At 39.8% G+C, this 19138-nt stretch overlaps 1 protein-coding gene across 1 annotated transcript; it reads left to right on the top strand.

Moving 5' to 3' along the window:
- Positions 1 to 518: 518 nt before the first annotated feature.
- Positions 519 to 13012, top strand: ANKRD66 (ankyrin repeat domain 66). Its single transcript, XM_017878299.1, is given in 6 exon segments — positions 519 to 587; positions 3487 to 3547; positions 3550 to 3569; positions 5508 to 5682; positions 7296 to 7524; positions 12213 to 13012. Coding segments are annotated over 6 exon segments (753 nt in total). The 3' UTR covers positions 12412 to 13012.
- Positions 13013 to 19138: the final 6126 nt, after the last annotated feature.

Genomic DNA, 19138 nt, shown 5'->3' with positions numbered 1-19138 from the left:
CCTCCTCCTCTTCCTCTTCTTCTTCTTTGTAAAAGCATCTACCCTGTGCCAAGTGTTTTCTAAATTATTTTAGCTAATCATATTTAATAGCACTATACAAAAAAAGATGTTAAAATTCATGTTATTGTTGAGGAAGAAAAAAAAAACCTCTCTAAAGTTAAGGAACTTGCCCAAGACCTGACAACTGGTTCTGAATGTGAGGAGCCCAAACTGTCCCCACTCCCCAACAGTTCTCACATCTCCTATGGATATATGGTCACTACACAGCCTACCTCCGTCACAGTGTTATGTGGGCAGAAAATCATTCACAGCTTTTTTAATTTTAATTTTTATTTTTGCATTAAATACTATTTGAAAGATCCTGATAAGGGCCAGCACATTTGGACTAAAAAAGATGGCTGGAACTGCTGCAGAGTTAGGATGTGAAGCAGACTGGGAATCCCACCCCACCAGACACCTAGGGAAGCTGAAGTTGACTGGCTGGCTTTCATGCAGAAGGAGGAGTCAGTTTCCATGGCATGGGCACAACACTCCGGATAGTTAGGACTGCCTGCAAGCACAGAGCTCCTTGGATTTCACACAAGACAGTAAGTGCCTTTATGTTGCCCTCTCCTATTTACTATAGTTATTAAAAATTACTCACATTTATTAGAACTGATATTTATTGACTACTTTGCACTTGATTTCCTATCTTTCTGGTAGAGACACATCCACCAGAAAGATAGGAAATCAAGTGCATTTAATCAAATTCACAAGGATTGGTAGCTAAAGGAACCAACTGATACATTTCAGTAGTCAATGCTAAGCTAGTGAATTGCATATATTTTCTGCAAACAAATTGTGTTTGTTTTTGTTTTGTATAAAGCTTCCAATTAATAGTTATTTTTTAAAGCAACTTTATTAAGATACAGTTCACATACCATAAAATTGGATTCATTTAAAATGTACAATTCAGTGGTTTTTGGCCTTTTGGTGTTGTGAAAGCATCTAATCTAAGAATATTTCATCACCCCAAAAAGAAATCCTGTACTTATCAGCAGTCACTCCCCACCCCAACCTCCATCCTAGCCCTAGGCTGCCTATAGTATATATTCTAGCTATCTAGATTTGCTTATTCTGAGCATTCCACATACAAGGAAGTATGCAATATGTGGTGTGGTCTTCTGTAATTGGCTTCTTTCACTTAGCATGTTTCAGGGTTCATCCATAAAGTATGTATCAGTACTTTATCCCTTTTTATTGCCAAATAATAATCCTTTATATGGATATTCCACATTTTGTGTATCCATCTATCAATGAACCTTTGGGATATTTCCACTTTTGCCTATTATAGATAACGCTTCTATTAACATTCATGTACGAATGTTTATATGGATATCTGTTTTTCTTCTCTTGGGTATATAGCCCATTGGAATACTCAGACTTTCCCATTTCAAAACTTACTACAAACCTACAGTAATTAGGACTGTAGTACTAGCATGAAGATAGATATTTAGAGCAATGGAGTAGAATTGAGAGTCTAGAAAAAAAAAAAAAAAACCCTTACATTTATGTTCAATTGTTTTGTGGCAAGTGTGTCATGTATAAAAATTAAGTCAAAATGGATCACAGACCTAATAGTAAGACTTAAAACTATAAAACTCTTAGGGGAAAACACAGGAATAAATCTCTGTGAGGGAAAGGACCAACTTCATTCTTTTACCTGTAGATATCCAGTTGTCTCAGCATCATTTATTGAAAAGACTATTATTTTGTCACTGAATTGTCCTGGTATACTTGTTGGAATCAGGAAGTGTGAGTCCTCTAACTTTGTCTTTCAAGATTGTTTTGGTTCTTCTGGGTCCCTTGCATTTCCATACGATTTTTTAGAATCAGATTTTCCATTTCTCTGGAAGTAAATTTTGCTGCCCAGTGCTTCCACTTGAATTGCAACTCATCCATGGGAAGTTATGGAATCTTGGCATGAACTCAAATGTGGGACATATGAGGTTGGTTGAAATGTAAACCTGCTTGAAGGCTGCTATGAAAGGCAAGCGAAAAGACTTCTAGATACTGATTTAAAAATTGGTTCTGTTTTAGTGTCACCTTCAGATTAGAAATACTCTAGTGTTTTTGTTTACGATTTTATCATTGATCAAACACTCCAGTATAAGCGATTTTATTAAAATGAATTTTAAAAGTAAAACGCAGTCTGTGCCATCTTCTCTCTCACCTAACATAGTATGTACAGAGCATCTATTTCACAAAACATGCCCAATCCTTGTCCTGCACACCCAAAAATTCTGATACCTTTTGGACTGAGGCCCAGGCATCTGTGTTTTTTAAAATCCACTGCTGATTCTCATGTAACCCCTCAGTTGAGAACAGCTGCCACATCCTTACTCCCTCCTCAGCTCTCCAATCTTGCTTCCTGCCAGTCTATACCTTACTTTTTAGCCACAGAGATATTGCTACTCAGAGTGTGGCAAGTGAGCTAGTAGCACTGTGAGAACTTGTTACACATGTGGAATCTCAGGCCAGGTTCCAGACCTACTAAATTAGAATCTGCATTTTAATAAGATCTCTAATGATTTGTGTACATCAGAGGTTGCCACACTATGATCTACAGACCAAATCTGGCTCACCCCGTTTTTGTAGGCCCACGGTCACCATTTAAGGTGCTGAACCTCCATGGGATAGCACAGTGAGACTCCCAGAGCAAGCCCAGGCAATGCCCTCTGCCCCTGCTGCCCCGTCAGCAGCCCACAGCTGTGCCTGGCCACTGCCCGGGCCCTGCTGGTCACCACCTATACAATGGGGACTCTCCTGGTGGCAACTGCTGGGACTGAGCAGTGGAATTTCAGTATAGGAGTTGGTGGCTCCATGAGCCACCTTGTCTCCTGCTAACTAACTGAAGATGACCCCTCTAGGAGGAGAGAAAGCTCACTGGGATCTGAGCATCACTAGGGCAGAGTGAAATTGACCATCTCACCGACCAGGCCCTTCCCCCTCAAGCCTGTCCTCTTTCCACTAAGAATATCTCCAGCTGAGGAGATACCCTCCAGGGTACAAAGAAGGTAGAAAGATCCATCCCAGGAAAGTAGGGCAGGGTGGAGCAGGAGTTTTCTCTTTCATGTGTATAATAGACTCTTGGCATATATATTTTTCTCCTTTTTCCCCCTTTTTTTTTTCCTCTTGGCATAATAATATTTACTGTCTGGTTCTTTACAGAAAAAGTTTATTGACTCTTGGTTTACACATTAGGAACCACTTGCCCTTTGCAGTGTGTGACTCCGGCCACAGACATGGCTGTCCTTCAGCAGGGGATCCTCCAACTCCATCAGTTGCAAATATGTCTCTGACCCATCCCTTCAGGACCCAGCTTAGGCCACTTTTAGAGAAAGCTCCTTTTACTTCCCAGTCTTTGTGAATGGCTCTTTCTCTCTGTCCCCTAGGCATTTAGGGTATTGCATTTTAATTTCGTTTATTTTCTTTCTCTCCCTCCAGGGCTGTTCACACATTTCAATGCACCCACCTGGAGGGCTTACCACAGCAAAGATGGCCAGCCCCGGCCCAGAGTTTCAGATTCAGTAGGTCTGGGGCTGAGCATAATATTTTGTGTTTCTAACAAGTTCGCAGGGGCTGCTGCTGCTGGTCACAGTTGGTGAGGTTGACACCAGCTCCTTAAGATCCCAACTTAAATCTTGAGATCAGAGACATTCCCAATGGCCCCATCTCAAATGGTACTCTCTCCACTCTTGTTTTCTATCTCACCTCCTTGTTTACACCAGCAGCTCTCAACCTTTTTGTTCTCAGAGCTTCTTTATACTCTTAAAAATTATTGAGAGCCCCAGAGAGCTTTTGTTTATGTGGGTTATAGCTGTCAATTTATTCTATCGGAAATTAAAACTGAGAAAACTTTTAAATATTGATTAGTTCATTTAAAAGACTGTAATAAACTTATTATACTATAATATAAATGACATTTTATGAAAATAAATGTATTTTCCAAAACAAAAGAAACGTGACTAGTCACAAAGGTTTACTCTCTTCTGCCCAATCTCTTTAATATCTGACTTAAGAGAAGACAGCTGGATTCTTGTATCTGCTTCTGCATTCAGTTTGTTGTTTTGGTTAAAGTATATAAAGACAATGTGGTTATACACACATACACACGGATATACAATATATATACACACATATATACATATATGTGTATGATATATACACATATACATATACACATGTATATATAATATATAATTATATATTGTATACACATACATATATACACATGTATATTATATATGCATATATGTGTGTACATATACACACATATATATTATATATATAAAGTTGGAAAAGGGAGGAATATTTTCAGATAATTGTGGCTATTGTTTGATACTACAACAAAATTGTATAAGTTGTAGTGTCTTAAAGGTTAGTTGCAATGTGCAATCTGAAATGGTATCAATGCACTTTCTATACTGTTTTATTAAAATCCATTGGTCTACCAAATGGATCTCTTTATCCATGCATGATTTTGTAACATCCTTTCTTTGTCATGGAAAATATTCATCTTTAGGGTGATAAATATTTTCTAAATGTTCACACATTTCATTGTACAGTATTCTAAAACACATTTATTAAGTCATGGAATCAAAGATAAAGATTTAATAAAAATAATTCTTATCGTTTCATTTAGGATGTTCCTATGTAACTGGCTTTTTAAAATTTACTCTGAGTGTGTGGTGAATGGCATGCTTCCAGGTCCAGTTTGGTGTCATCGCCTTGCTTCATGCTAAGGCACCAGCAGTTTTCTACACTATTGCTTTTGGGCCATCCGAACAATTGTCAACACAGTGAAACAAGGCCAGTAACATTTTAATATAATGAAAATAGCTTTGACTTCACTGATCCCCTGAAACAGCTCCAGGGATTTCTGAGGGTCTACAGACCATAGTTTGAGAACTGCTGGTTTATGGCATAACATTAATAACAATTTTTAGGTATTTATTTGTGTGATTGCGTGTCCATCTCAACTGGTGTAACAATGTTAATACTGTTTAATTTTCATGGAGTACCTGCTCTGTATCCAATATAATTTTTTTTTGCAAATTGACATTTATCCTTACAACAACCCTGGCAGATTATATCCATTCTACAGATAAGAAAGATAAGGCACAGAATTACACAACTAACATAAGGGAACACGACTAGAACTCTGAAGTAGGAGTAGGAAATAGCACTAGAGGATGTTTTGAGGCCAGGTAGCAGTGTGTCAGCCCATGAGTTTAGACATTATTCTGTGTGCAGTGGGAGCCACCAATAGTTTTAGGGTAGGGGACAGGCAGGCACTAACCACAGGAGCTAAGGTCTAAGTACACACTCATGCCACACACATGAGGTAAACTTAGAGGCAAACGCATGTGGCGGGAAAGGAAATAAATGATACGGAAGTCTATGGGATTACTGGCTAAGAATAAAGGGTTATACAGAATTTTCTAAGTGGCATGTCTCTCCCACAGTTGTTTTCTGTCATGGAATTGGCCAAAATGTCAGACATGACAAAGCTTCACCAAGCTGTTGCTGCAGGAGACTACAGCTTAGTGAAGAAGATTTTAAAGAAAGGTCTCTGTGACCCAAACTACAAAGATGTAGACTGGAATGACCGGACCCCACTTCACTGGGCTGCAATCAAAGGTGAGTGGGCAATGCTTCGGTAGATCTGCCCTTTTGAGTCCACCATTCATGAGGCTATCAATCAATAGGCTATGTGGGGGAGTGGAACAAACATTTCTTTAGAGCCAGATGGAAACTTCATTTCATTTTTTTTTTCTTTTTTTTTGAGATAGAGTCTCACTCTGTCATCCAGGCTGGAGTGCAGTGGCACAATCTCAGCTCACTACAACCTCCATCTCCTGGGTTCAAGCGATTCTCCTGCCTCAGCCTCCTGAGTAGCTGGGATTACAGACACGCACCACCATGAAGAGTGAATTTTTGTATTTTTAATGGAGAAGGTGTTTCTCCACGTTGGCCAGGCTGGTCTTGAACTCCTGACCTCCAGTGATCCTCCTGCCTCAGTCTCCCAAAGTGCTGGGATTACAGGTGTGAGCCACCACGCCCAGCCCCAGATGGAACATTTTAATCCTGATATCACTGCTTACTAGTTGTAGTATCTTAAGCTAGTTATTTAATGTCTCTGGGCCTGTTTGTTCACCTAAATAATATGTGCAGGAATGCCCCTTTGGAGCCCTGTGATGAGAATTCAGTAAAATAACGAATGTACCGTGCCTATCATATAGTCTGCTCTCAATTAATATTAGTCCTTTGCCCTCTCAAACTTTAACAGGAATAGAACATCACAAAGAAGGATAGGGACTTTGTTTCATTCATCATTGAATCCCCCACGCCTTACATAGCTCAGTTCCAGAACTAGAGGAAGATAGTGGCAAAAACTTCGGCAATGGGCTTCTCAAAGGCTTTGGCAATAGAAAGCCATTAAAGAATGTTAAGTAAGAAAGTGTTATGGTCAACTTTGCTTTTTAAACATGTATTGTGATTCCTGTGTGGAGAATGGGTTGACAAGAAGCAAGACAGGCTGCAGAGAAATTAGTTGGGATATTTTTGCAAAAATCTAAGTGCAAAGTAATGGTAGCTATACCGAAGCATCTTTTAGTGAACATTTGCTATGTGCTAGGTACTGTACTGTGTACTTCATGTCTGTGATTTCGCCTGCACTCTACAAGAATTCAGTGATATAAGGGGTAATATCATTCATTTGCAAATTAGGAAACTGGCCTCAGATATTTGTTTCTCATCTGAGGTGCCACTTGTTAGCAAGTAGGACTGGCAGGATATGAAACCACATCTATCAACTAGAAAGCCTGTGCTCTTAACTTGTGCTAGCTATCATGTAAATAGGACTTAAAATATTTGGTTTTGGTTCAATGTTGAGACTGTCAAAAACAGAGTGGGCCTTACCAATAGACAAGTATAGTGTGTCTTGGGAGAGAAAGCAAGATTCCTGGGCAGGGCCTGTGTCAATGCACAGGGTAGGGGAGTGTCTTAGAAGGAGGACAGGGAAGGCTTGCAGGGCTCAGGCCGTGGGTGAGAACTAGGTTCGAGGGGTAAGGTAGGGCACTGAGTTCCTGGTGAGAAGAGGGAAAAGGGAGGAGGGGATGATGATAAGAAACTGGAGGCTCCTCAAAGGCAAAGTTTCCCTTTCCATTGTGTTACCTAGGCTGGCCCTGGCCTCAGGCCACTCGGGACATCTTTATCCTAACCTCATCCTGTTTCTTCTTGGTACCTCTAAGGGCAAATGGAGGTGTTACGGCTCCTGATAGAATATGGAGCCAGGCCCTGCCTGGTTACTAGTGTGGGCTGGACCCCAGCTCATTTTGCAGCAGAATCAGGCCATCTGAATGTACTCAGAACTCTCCATGCATTGCACGCTGCCATCGATGCCCCCGACTTCTTTGGAGACACACCAAAGAGGATTGCACAGATCTATGGGCAGAAAGCCTGTGTGGCATTTCTGGAAAAGTAAGTTTATTTTTTTTCCACCTGTAGAAGGAGCAGAGGAACAGGAATCTGTGATGAAGATCTTGTCTGATTCTGTGGTCTCAGGTCAATGAAAATGAAATGAGGAAATCCAGGCAATGGACGATTATTTTATTGATTTTTTTAGTTGAGTTATTTTTATTAATGTTTCACTTAAAAGACTAGTTGGGGGTCAAAACTATATTAACATGTTGTTTTAGATTATGCAAAAATTTTCTCAGATAAGAAAATTGGGATACCAAGTTTGAAGATGGGACATGGTGCAAGAATCACATGACCTTCAGCTTTCTGAAAGGCATCCAAACTGCCTGTGTGACCTTGTGCAAGTCAAGGCAGCTTCCCAACTCTCAGTTGTCTCATATTTAAAGTGAGGCAGGTGAATTAGACTTCAATTTTTCAGTACCCTCCTAACTTTTAAAACCTCTATGTTCATCTGTGAATGCCCTACTTATATGCACACCAAAGAACTTATCTAGCACCTGTTTATTTTTTTCGCTCAGCCAAGCATTCAAACATAATTAAGCACCAATAATTTGCATAACAGTTATAGCTCTGAGAGGGACTGAACAAACTTTGGAAACTTAGAATTTGATTGTTTCGGCAGGCAATTCATACAAGAGAAAGTAGAGTATCCGAGTGAGGGCATCATTGCTTGGAAACCAAATGATATAGACAGCAATGCCATCTACAGGGGCAGTTCATGATGGGGTGCCCTTCGAAGAACCTGAAAATGCAGTTATCTTCAGAGAGTTGAACAAGTGAAAATTTTGCCTATGGTAAGGTTAGTTATCCATAGAAGTAACCCAAGAGACATTCTCTTAAAGGTAATGTCTTACATTAAAAATATCCATTATCACAATTGAGATGATTTGGGGAGTAAAGAGGCAGAAACTTGAGTCCTGACTCACGGATTCACTTTTCCCCAACTTCATCCATCATCCCCTACATTCAATGATCTCCATCCTCTGTGGACCTCAGCATCAGCAGACATTGTTCTCTGCACTTTTTAAAATCCTAACATAGCACAATGTGACCATAGCTCTCTTCACTTTATCAGTTCCTGCATTATCACCAGGTCTTGAATTCATCAACATCTCTTGTCATTCAACTTCTCCTTTTTCTCCTAATCTATCACCTTCCTGAAGGTCTCACTAAATTTCCTCTACCATATAAGTACCATAATACATTTCATTGTTCTACTCTCTTCCCGCTATTTCTGCTATTAATTCTCAACCCAGCATATAACCCAGAATTCTCAACCTTAGATGAACCTCTGTCTTCTCCACGTTTATGCTTGCTCAGCTAGAGAAAATCCCACATGTCAATATATGGGTATCACCAGCAGTTTGAATATTTCCACTTTTATCTGAGCCCTCAGAGCAGCTTGGCTATCTCTTCCTGTCCTACTCCCTCATTGGCAATTCTAAAGCAACATCACACCTCAGCCTGGCTTTCAGAGGTATGCCTTCTACTTTAGAAAAAATATTGAAGCCATGAGTTACAAATTTTTCAACTCTCACACCACAGATTTTATGTATATTTACATCAGCTCCTTCTTGCCGTCCTGTCCCTCCTTTGTAAAGTGTTATCCCTCCATATGACTCTTGATCCAATCCTTTATGTCTTCTAGAAGGTCATTCATTATTAGTGTATTCTTTGTTACATCTTTACTCTTTCTCTTGTATTTTTAGTGTTTTTTTCCTTTCCCTTGACTTCTTTCTGGACTGTGAACATGTCCAAATAGGTATTATCAAACAAACAAAAAGTTAGAGGCCCTTCTGAATTCCTCTGTGTCATTCTTCTTCCCTATACTTCTAAGCAACTTGAAAGCTAATCTACTTTTCTAATCCAAAAGGAAAACACTTATCCTCTCAGAGTGTCTAACATGTTTTATAGTAATAATTTGTGTAAAAAAATAGAATCTTTGAATAGTTTCTGTATTTTTATTGTGATGAAAAACTCATAACATAAAATGCACCATATTAACTGTTTCTAAAGTATACAGTTCATCAGTGTTATGTACATTTACATTGTTGTGAAACAGATCTCCAGAACTTTTTCATCTTGTAAAACTGAAACTCCATACCCATAAACAACTACCCTCTCTTTCTTCTCCCCAGTGGAATAGAATTTTGACTATATAAATCAAGAAACACCTGCATTCTTTAGTAGTTTTGTTTGCAAGATCTAAGATCATGGTAAACATTAGGTCGTAAAATCTTGGGGAGAGAAAACATGTCCTTCCTCTGACTTGTTAGCAATCAAATTGAGTAGGTTTTAAATGTCTATTAATTGGAAGGGTTTGTTATTTCATTTTCAGCCAGAGGAAAGAGGTGCATTTTAAATATCAAAATTAGATCAGCTTTGAGTTTGTACTAAATTGGGAATGTAATAGATTTTCATAAATTATGTGTGCCTTTTTGGAAATGTCAACTGTCTTTACGTCTGCCTGTAAAAGTTTTGAAATATGTTTTCTCTTAAAAGGCAACATTGTTTCATTTGCTTGAATATTATGATAGGAATGCTTACTGATATTACTTGATAGTCATATGTAGCCTTGGAACTTTAACATATATATATATATATATATCAGTATTAATCATGATAGTTGTACTTCTTTGAAACATTACATTTGAGGAAACTAATCTACGTAATTGTCTCCACTTCTTCATCCCTCACCCACGCTTCAGACTTCTTCCCCGATCCTCATACTGAATCAACTGTCACTCAAGTCATTAGGGAGCTCCTCACGGTAAATCAATTGCCTCTTCTCAATTCACAGCTTACCTCCACTTAATTTGGTATTTAATATTCCTGAAACCCTTCTCCCTTGTTTTATCTGATGCTATTCTCTTTTAGTTTTTCTTCTACTTCTCCTAAAATTCCTTATGACTTTTAAAATCTGCTTTTTCTAAGAATAAATCTCATGATATATTCTTGCATGCCTTTTAAATGCTGACATTCCTCAGGTCCTGCCCTTGGCTGTCCTCTACTGACTCTCTCTAAGTAATCCCAGCCCCTCCCTAGTGACCAGGGATCAACATGAAATATGACCCCAGCATAACTGAAATGCAGGAGGGGTGCTTGCCTCCAAATAGTGGGGAATGCTGTTACCAAGAAAAGTAGGCAGTGTTGAGCCGGCAAAAACAACAAAGGCACATCAGTCACATCACGTGTGAGTCATTTCTACTTATCATCAGCTCCCACTAAGAACTTCCCTTCTGACAGTTAGAGGGTTTAGGGAGAAGAATCCTGAATAAGGGGGGATTAACCTGGATCTTGAAAGCTAGCAGGCTAGTGGAGGAGGGGAAAAACTGTTGATCTGGAGTGAAGGCACCAACTTGGAAATGTGCATAGGTTGTGTATCTATGTGAGAAGGCAAGGGATAGTGGAGGGACAGTGCAGGGACAGTGCAGGGATGAGTGGCCTGGCTAAGCAGAGCATTCACACTAGAGAGGAATGGAGGATAAGGTCAGGTGAGGGGGAGAGTGACCACAGTGAGCAGGGCAAGCAGAAGAGTGTGAGCTCATCAGGGGAGTCACAGGCTGAAATAGATGCATTAGCAATTTACTAGTGTAGTAGAGGAGTTGGCAGTGGTACTGTGTGGAATTGAAGAATGCTAGACTTCAGGCAAGGGGATCACTTAAGGAATGTCTTATTGATTCACATTAAACCACTCATTTAGCAAATATTTTTGAGTTCTACCATGTGCGTGTCATTGAGTTAGACACTAAAAACGACCTAAAATAAACCAGATACAGTGCTGGACATCAAGAAGTTTAACTGTTTGGGAGAGAAAATAACTTGTTTACATAAATAACACTAATACAAGACAGAGAGTGACTAGGCAGAGGAAGGACATGGTGTGCTCTGAAGATTGAAAGGTCACTTCCAGCTTAGGGTGAAGGACTAGCGAGTTTGCTGTCCTTTGAATAAACTGTGCTTTTAATAATGGTTTGCACTTAAGATGCTATTTGCCTTCCCTATACCATTATCTACCCTCTTAAATTCCATTTGTCCTCATATTGGTTCAAATTTTCTCTCTGTAAAGTGACTTTTCCAAGTGCCTTTAAGCAAGTCGCATACTCACCTTTGGCCTCATACAAAACTATATGTGTATATTTCCCATTGTCTATGTGTATATAATGCTCTTTTTATCTAATTGTCTATTTATCCATCCATGTATCCATTTAAAATTATATATTTTTTACATACTCCATACATACATATAATACATATGTGATTGTGAATGATTCTCGTTTTCTTCCTTATATGTTTCTGTACTTTTAAATTTTATACAAGGAACACACATCACTTTTACAGTTATGAAAAATAAAACTAAAAATAAACAAATGAAAACCATCTCCCAATAATCTGCAAGCTGCTCTGTAGATGTGAGCACTTCAAGAATCAGTAGCATTTTCTTCAAGCTGAGTGACTATCTTTGAATCTGTTAACATCTCACTGGGGTCACACATTTTTTCTCCATGTCCAAGTAGTTTCTTCAGTGTCTGAGACCTTCCCTAACTGTATACTTGGAAATGCTCAAACTTGGCCTCCTTCCTTCTCAACTGAATTGCTGTCTGCAGAATCTGTGAATAGAGGCCGATTCCCAGGCTGGGACAGGCCCTCCTGCTCCAAGTTCAGAAGCCCCTTTTTTTCTTTCCTAGGGCAGAGCCCGAGTGCCAAGACCACCGCCGTGCTGCCCAGCAGAAGGGGCTGCCTCTGGATGAGCGCGATGAGGACTGGGATGCCAAGAAAAGGGAGCTGGAGCTGTCTCTTCCTTCCCTAAATCAAAACATGAATAAAAAGAATAAGAAAAGTCGAGGCCCTACCAGGCCCAGCAATACCAAGGAGAGGAGAGTATGAGAACTTATGTTTTCTGGTAGGGAACTTTTCCCGCCAGAATTGAGGCTGTTAGGCATGGTGGCCTTCCCATGACTTTACTTACATACCCTTACTCATCTGGCTTCTGCCAAAAGCCCATGGACCTGTCATTAGGGCTGTTGTTAATGTCATTAATGCTGTCTACATGGGTTGTTGTTTCCTGGCTAGCACCTACTGTGTACAGTAATTGCCAGGAGAGGACAAAACCTGCTTGCATTTTGTCATCAGTGTCATCTGTTTGCATGGTCAGCATCTTTTGTCCCCTGCCCCCCAACAGTGATAGGATTTCAGGGGACAAGGAAACTCTGGCATGAATTAACTTCATCCCTGATAACGAATGAGAGATAATGTAAAACAATGAACGTGATTATAGGCCTACTTTTTCAACTGTAAATTTTGGAAAATTAGATCAGATAATTCCAATAAAAAATTGCCTCCAAATTGAGATGCAAAATACACATTAGATTTCAAACACTTAGTACAAAAATATAAAATGTCTCATTAGTAATACTTAACATTGATTACACATTAAAATGATAATATTTTGGATATTGCGTTGAATAAAATATATCACCAAAATGAATTTTACCTTTTTCCTTTTCCTTTTTAAAACATGTGGCTACTAGAATGTTTAAAATTACCCATGTGTTTTTTATTTTATTTCTATTAGACAGCATTGCTATAGAACCCAAACAACATGTTAAGCCTCTCCTAGGAGACTAGTCTGGTGTATTTTACTTTCCCTGGCTGCTCTGCATTTTAGATATACTAATTTCTCTGCCTAAATCAATTTATTTAGCTATCAAGTACCTTTATTACACATTCCTTAATTAATGTTTGTGTTAATACAGGCCATACTTAGTGTGAATTTTCTGGAATGAAAAAAAATGCTTGAATATCTCATAGAAAAGCAGTATAGCTATAGAGGATACCTTTCCTCGTGTTGATCGACCTTTGAGCATCAATCCCTTTCTCTATGCTCTGCAATGCAGAGTAGTGCCTGCTTTGGACCAGGACAAACATTGGAAGACAACTGACTTGAGCTGGACTAAGTTTTTTCTCCTGGGTACTTGAAAAGAAATCCTCATGAGAGGCTGGACCAGTAGCAGATGACTTCAGAAGTATGGAGTGGTAAATTCTACACTAGGGCTGAGGAAGGATACAGAGATGCTCTACAAAAAGGACAAGAAGACAGAGGAAAAGACAAAGAGATAGAGATAGGTCAGTAGATAAATGAACAGATAGATAGATTCGATAGATAGAGATATGATAGATAGATAGATAGATAGATAGATAGATAGATAGATAGAGATGAAGAGTTGGATAATTTGCTATTCCTAGTTCTGGTTCCTTACTCAGGAATCTGTGAAATACTATTTTATCATAAAAGTTTCCCTTTGCTTACAGTATATTGAATTGATTATTTTCCTTGCAAGCAGACTTTTCTAATAAGTACAGTATTTTAATCATGGACTTATGAGTAAAGCTGACTTAGGTTTGTATCCTCCTCTATGGAAATAGGTAAAAGAATTCCCATTTCCTGGGGTTGCTGTGAGAATGAGATGGACAATGTGTATAAGATGCTGACATTGGTACACTGTAACTGGTTTATGTCATGGCTGTTGTATTAGTACAGAAGTAAACTCAGTTTTCCCCTGGGAATCCCAAGGGGATCCAGGAATAATGCCTTTGATAGGTCAAATGAGGCTCTCTATTGTCCAGTCCATAAATATTCCATCTAATTTTGTGGCATGGATAATAGCCTGTCCTCCATCAGCTGGACAAAACTGTGATAAGCAAAGTGTCCTCGGGGGTCTCTCACTGTGTCCACAACCCTGTGGCTCCCAGTGCCCTCATTCTGCCCTCACTTCATACTTATTCTCATTGAGATATAAAGAGACTTATGTCTTCTCCCACAAGTTTTTAGGTAGTCAATGAGAACGGCAGGAAGAGAATGCTAAAATAGCTTCTCTGTATGGCTAATTTGATGCAACATAGACTCTGTACTAAGTGCTTTACATGTATTATATCTAATCTGCATGACATAGCTGCAAGGCAAGTATCATTATCCCCAACTGACATCCCAAACTGAAGTTCTGAGAGGTTGAATGACTTGCCCTAGGCCACCTGACCCGTGTTTGTGCAGGCTGTAAAGCCTGGCTGGATATGGTCGATGGGCTAACCTTTCAGGCTGTAAGACCTTTGGCAGGTTGTTTAACTTCTCAAATTTCCTCTTCTGTAAACAGGGATAATACCAGCACCTATGTCATAGGGTTGTGGTGAGGATCAAATGAGATAATACATGTCAACTACTTAGTACAATGTCTTCAACAAGGTGTGGGTCACCAAATGTCAGTTGCTGTGGTAGTTATTATTTTTCACAGCCTTCAGTGTCCCAGATATGTAACAATGAAGAATGGCTTGCTACAAAGCATTTCCCTCAGTCCAGAGGCAGAGATTTGGGGTGACATCATTCTCTGAAGCCCATCAAAACCCTGAATGAAGTTGTCCACTATATTCTTGCTCCTGAGGTTGAGCTCTCCACCGAGCAGCCTTAGGGCTGAGGTTTGTCCCTTGCAAAGTATCTGAGCCAAAACAAATGGACTTCCAACATCCTGCCTTCATTCTGTCATGCTGACTGTCCATTTCATTGGGGTCTATTTGAGGATCTGCAGCAGTTGGAGGGAGGGGTATTTGTGATCCTTGCCTGTTCTCTCCCACCCTCACAGGCAAGGAGAAATGAGCTGTTTATATCATGCAGGAAGTAGAGGCAGTATCATGTCATAGAAAGGGCAGTGGAAGAGGAGAGACGATTCTGGACTTGACTGCACCTGGCACTGGCTATGTGACTGTGGGCAGTGATTCTGGGATGGGATTCCTTACTTATAAAACAAAAGGGTAGAACCAGATCTCCAAGATCACATCTATTGCTGATATCATACCAGAGTCTGGAACCTTTGATCTAGACTGTCTAAGAAACCAAGATAAAGCAGGATGTTGCCCCTGATGAATTTACACCAGGCATCCAATCTACATATTTAAATTAAGATGTTCACATTCACTAGAATCATTACTTTTGGACCCACACAAAACCCGAACTCATTGAGGAAATGACAAGCAATTCTTCTTTCACTAGGGAAGATCTAAAGTAAGCACAGTTCTACCTCCCTTCTTTTGTTTTACCAGTTGTAAAATATTTATAGAGCCATACTTTATGTCTAGCACTATGCTAGATTCTGAGAATCAAAAGATAAATAAGGCCTGAGTAGATTATATGCTCCTGAAGGCAGTTTATTCAACTTTGGATATCTATTACCTAGATCAGTAATTATAAACCCTTGCTGAAGAAAATTTAGAGAGCTGCAATCAAAATATTAGAAGATGCCTTTATCTTAGCTTTATAAACGAGAAATCAAAGCTGTTAAGGGTTAAATTGTTTTCCCCCCTAAATTTATATGTTGAGGTCCTACTTTTCAGTTCCTCAGAAAGTCGACTTATTTGAAAATAGGGTCATTGTGGATGTAATTAAGTGGAGTGGAGTTGAGTGGGCCTCTAACCCAGTATGATTGCTATCCTTATAGAAGGAGACACACACTGAGGAAAGAGGATGTGAAGAGACACAGGGAATAGATGGCCATCTACACACCAAGGAGAGAGTTCTGCAGCAGATCCTTCCCTCACAGCCCTCAGAAGGAACCAGCCCTGCCAACACCTTGATTTTTGAAACTGTAACTGCCAGAACTACGATGAAACAATGAATTTCTGGTTTATGCTACCCAGTGCGTGATACCCAGTGTGTGATACTTTGTTATGGTAACAAACTAATTCAGAAGCTACTGACTCTTGACTCTGAGCTACTTCCATTATATTACCAAGAGGATGGGTAGTACTATGTATGTCCAGGGCTCTTCTGCATAGCATTTACATGTTTACTTTGGCCAGTGACAGAATTATATGGAAATATTTTCTTGTCCATGGGAAGATTTTGTATCTTATTTTAAAACCAACCTTTACTGTGAATTCTAAGAACTGCACCACAGAATAGTGCATTCAGGGTGTGTCTCCATGAAATAAAAGCAACTAGTTAGAAACATTAAAAATGCAGGCAACAATGTTATTGTTTAGTATTTATATTATCTGCCAGGCGGGGTGGCTCACGCCTGCAATCCCAGCACTTTGGGAAGCCGAGGCCGGTGGATCACTAGGTCAGGAAATCAAGACCATCCTGGCTAACATGATGAAACCTCGTCTCTACTAAAAGTACAAAAAAATTAGCCAGGCGTGGTGGCCGGGGCACCTGTAGTCCCAGCTACTCGGGAGGCTGAGGCAGGAGAATGGCGTGAACCCTGGAGGCGGAGCTTGCAGTGAGCCAAGATTGCACCACTGCACTCCAGCCTGGGCAACAGAGCGAGACTCTGTCTCAAAAAAAAAAAAGTATTTATATTATCAGAAAGATTGGTGGGATCTATTTTTCTTAACAATATCCCTTATTTGTCATTCCTTGAGAGAGAATCACAAATACCTTGATTTCAGCAAAAACATTGTTAAAGTTTTTTCTTATCAATTTTCAGACCTTAATCCTTTAACTTCAGAATTAACAACTTTTTATTTTCTGTTTCTGTCTTATATACTCCCTTGGCAGGCAATGTTACTTTAAAAGTTCCTGAAGAGAAACGTTATAAGTAAAACAAAAAAAGCATTTAGCAAAAACCAATTTAACCAGATCACGTATTTCACACTGAGTTATTCTGTACTACTTAAAATGATTGATTCAGTTCATCTTCTTATAATATTGCAACATTGATTTGCGAGACAATGATATCTTGACTCCTGCTTTCCACCCTCCACGTTATTAAGTGAAGAGCAGAAACATTTAGAAGATAAAGTGACTACAATGTGGATTTTAAAATCTCTCAAGAAGGAGACCCTTAAAACAACCTTGATCTGCCGGGCGTGGTGGCTCACGCCTGTAATCCCAGCACTTTCGAGGTGGAGGTGGGAGGAGCACGAGGTCAGGAGTTCAAGACCAGCCTGGCCAATGTGGTGAAACCCTGTCTCTACTGAAAGTACAAAAATTAGCTGGGTGTGGTGGTGCGTACCTATTGTCCCAGCTACTCAGGAGGCTGAGGCAGAAGAATCTCTTGAACCTGGGATGGGGAGGTTGCAGTGAGTAGAAACTGTGCCACTGCACCCCAGCCTGGGCGACAGAGGGAGACTCCATCTTAAAACAACAACAACAACAACAACAACAACAACAACAAATCCACCTTGATCAAAAACAATACTAAAACATGAGGATACAATTTTCAGAGAAAAGACAGATTTCTTTAAAAAAAGTTAATAATAAAATTTATGAATAATTATATAAATTTTTTTCTGATCCCAATTCTCCAATCTAATTTCACTTCCTAATACTCTGCTTTGTACACCCCTGGTGCCTGCCAAGCTGGGCTGCTTGCTGCCTAGTGATACCTACCCTGTGTGCTGTTCCAAACGTGTTACCATGTCTACTCAATAAGTCTTTGAGGTAGTTGTTATTTTAAGTGAGGACATAGGGGTTCATAAAGTTAGGTAATCTGCCCAAGTCACATAGCCAGCAGGGGACAAAGCTGGAAATTGGACTCAAGCACTCGAGCTCCACAGCCTGGCCTCATGCCCATGTGCTACCCTGCCTATCGGCTCTGAGCCCTGGCTCCTGTCATCTCTGCTAGACACCCTCCGTCTTCTCTCCTGCTTCTCCAAATCCTATTCCTTCCTCAGGGTCTGCCTCCACCAGAACGTCACTCAGAGTACCAGGTCCACTCTATTTAGTCCTGCTTTGGGTTCTAAATAAACTTCTAATGAGATAGTTTCCTTTTTTAATTGGTTCATAGATATCACTTTCCTCTGAGTTTGGGTCTTCTTTAAGCTCTCTAAAAAGCAAGGGCTCTGCATATACTTCTTTTGTTTCTCCCAGTGGGCCTAGGTAGTCACATGTCATGCTTAATATACATTTCTTGACTGAAATTGAGTCATCGAATATTTTCTAGATGAGGGTGAGGAATAATTTTTTTCCCTAAAACTGAAAAAACAAAACAAAACAAACAAAAACCTCATTGAACCTAAGCTGGAGTATTTAAGAAGTTAAGGATGGTTTTCTCAGCAACCTGGAGAAACTTGACCTTTTTGTCTACCAAGCCCGGCCTTTTGAAAGTGGCTCAAGTTGAATTTTAACTCAAGTTACTGAAGTGGTTGCAGTGACAAATAATAGAAGCTTCTTTTTACTGAGCATCAACCATGTGCATGCCAGGTATTTTGTATCAATCTCTTCAAAATGTCATACTTAAGTAAGATAAGTGTTTTTACAGATAGAGAAATGCAAGTTTAATAAAGTCATTTGTTTGAAATCAATCAATAGTTTATTTTTATTTTTTATTTTTTTGAGACGGAGTCTCCCTCTGTTGTCCAGGCTGGAGTGCAGTGGCATAATCTTGGCTCACTGCAACCTCTGCCTCCCAGGTTCAAGATATTCTCCTGCCTCAGCCTCCTGAGTAGCTCAGACTACAGGCGTGCACCAGCCTACCCAGCTAATTTTTGTATTTTTAGTAGAGACGGGGTTTCACCGTGTTGGCCAGGCTGGTCTCAAACTCCTGACCTCACGATCTGCCCCCCATCAGCCTCCTAAAGCGTTGGGATTACAAGTGTGAGCCACCATACCCAGCCAATCAAT

This window comes from Rhinopithecus bieti, unplaced genomic scaffold (assembly GCF_001698545.2).
Source record: "Rhinopithecus bieti isolate Rb0 unplaced genomic scaffold, ASM169854v2 scaffold_9981, whole genome shotgun sequence".
Taxonomy (NCBI): Eukaryota; Metazoa; Chordata; class Mammalia; order Primates; family Cercopithecidae; genus Rhinopithecus; species Rhinopithecus bieti.
Note: the sequence above shows the minus strand (reverse complement) of the source record. Positions and strands in the feature narration are given on the sequence as shown.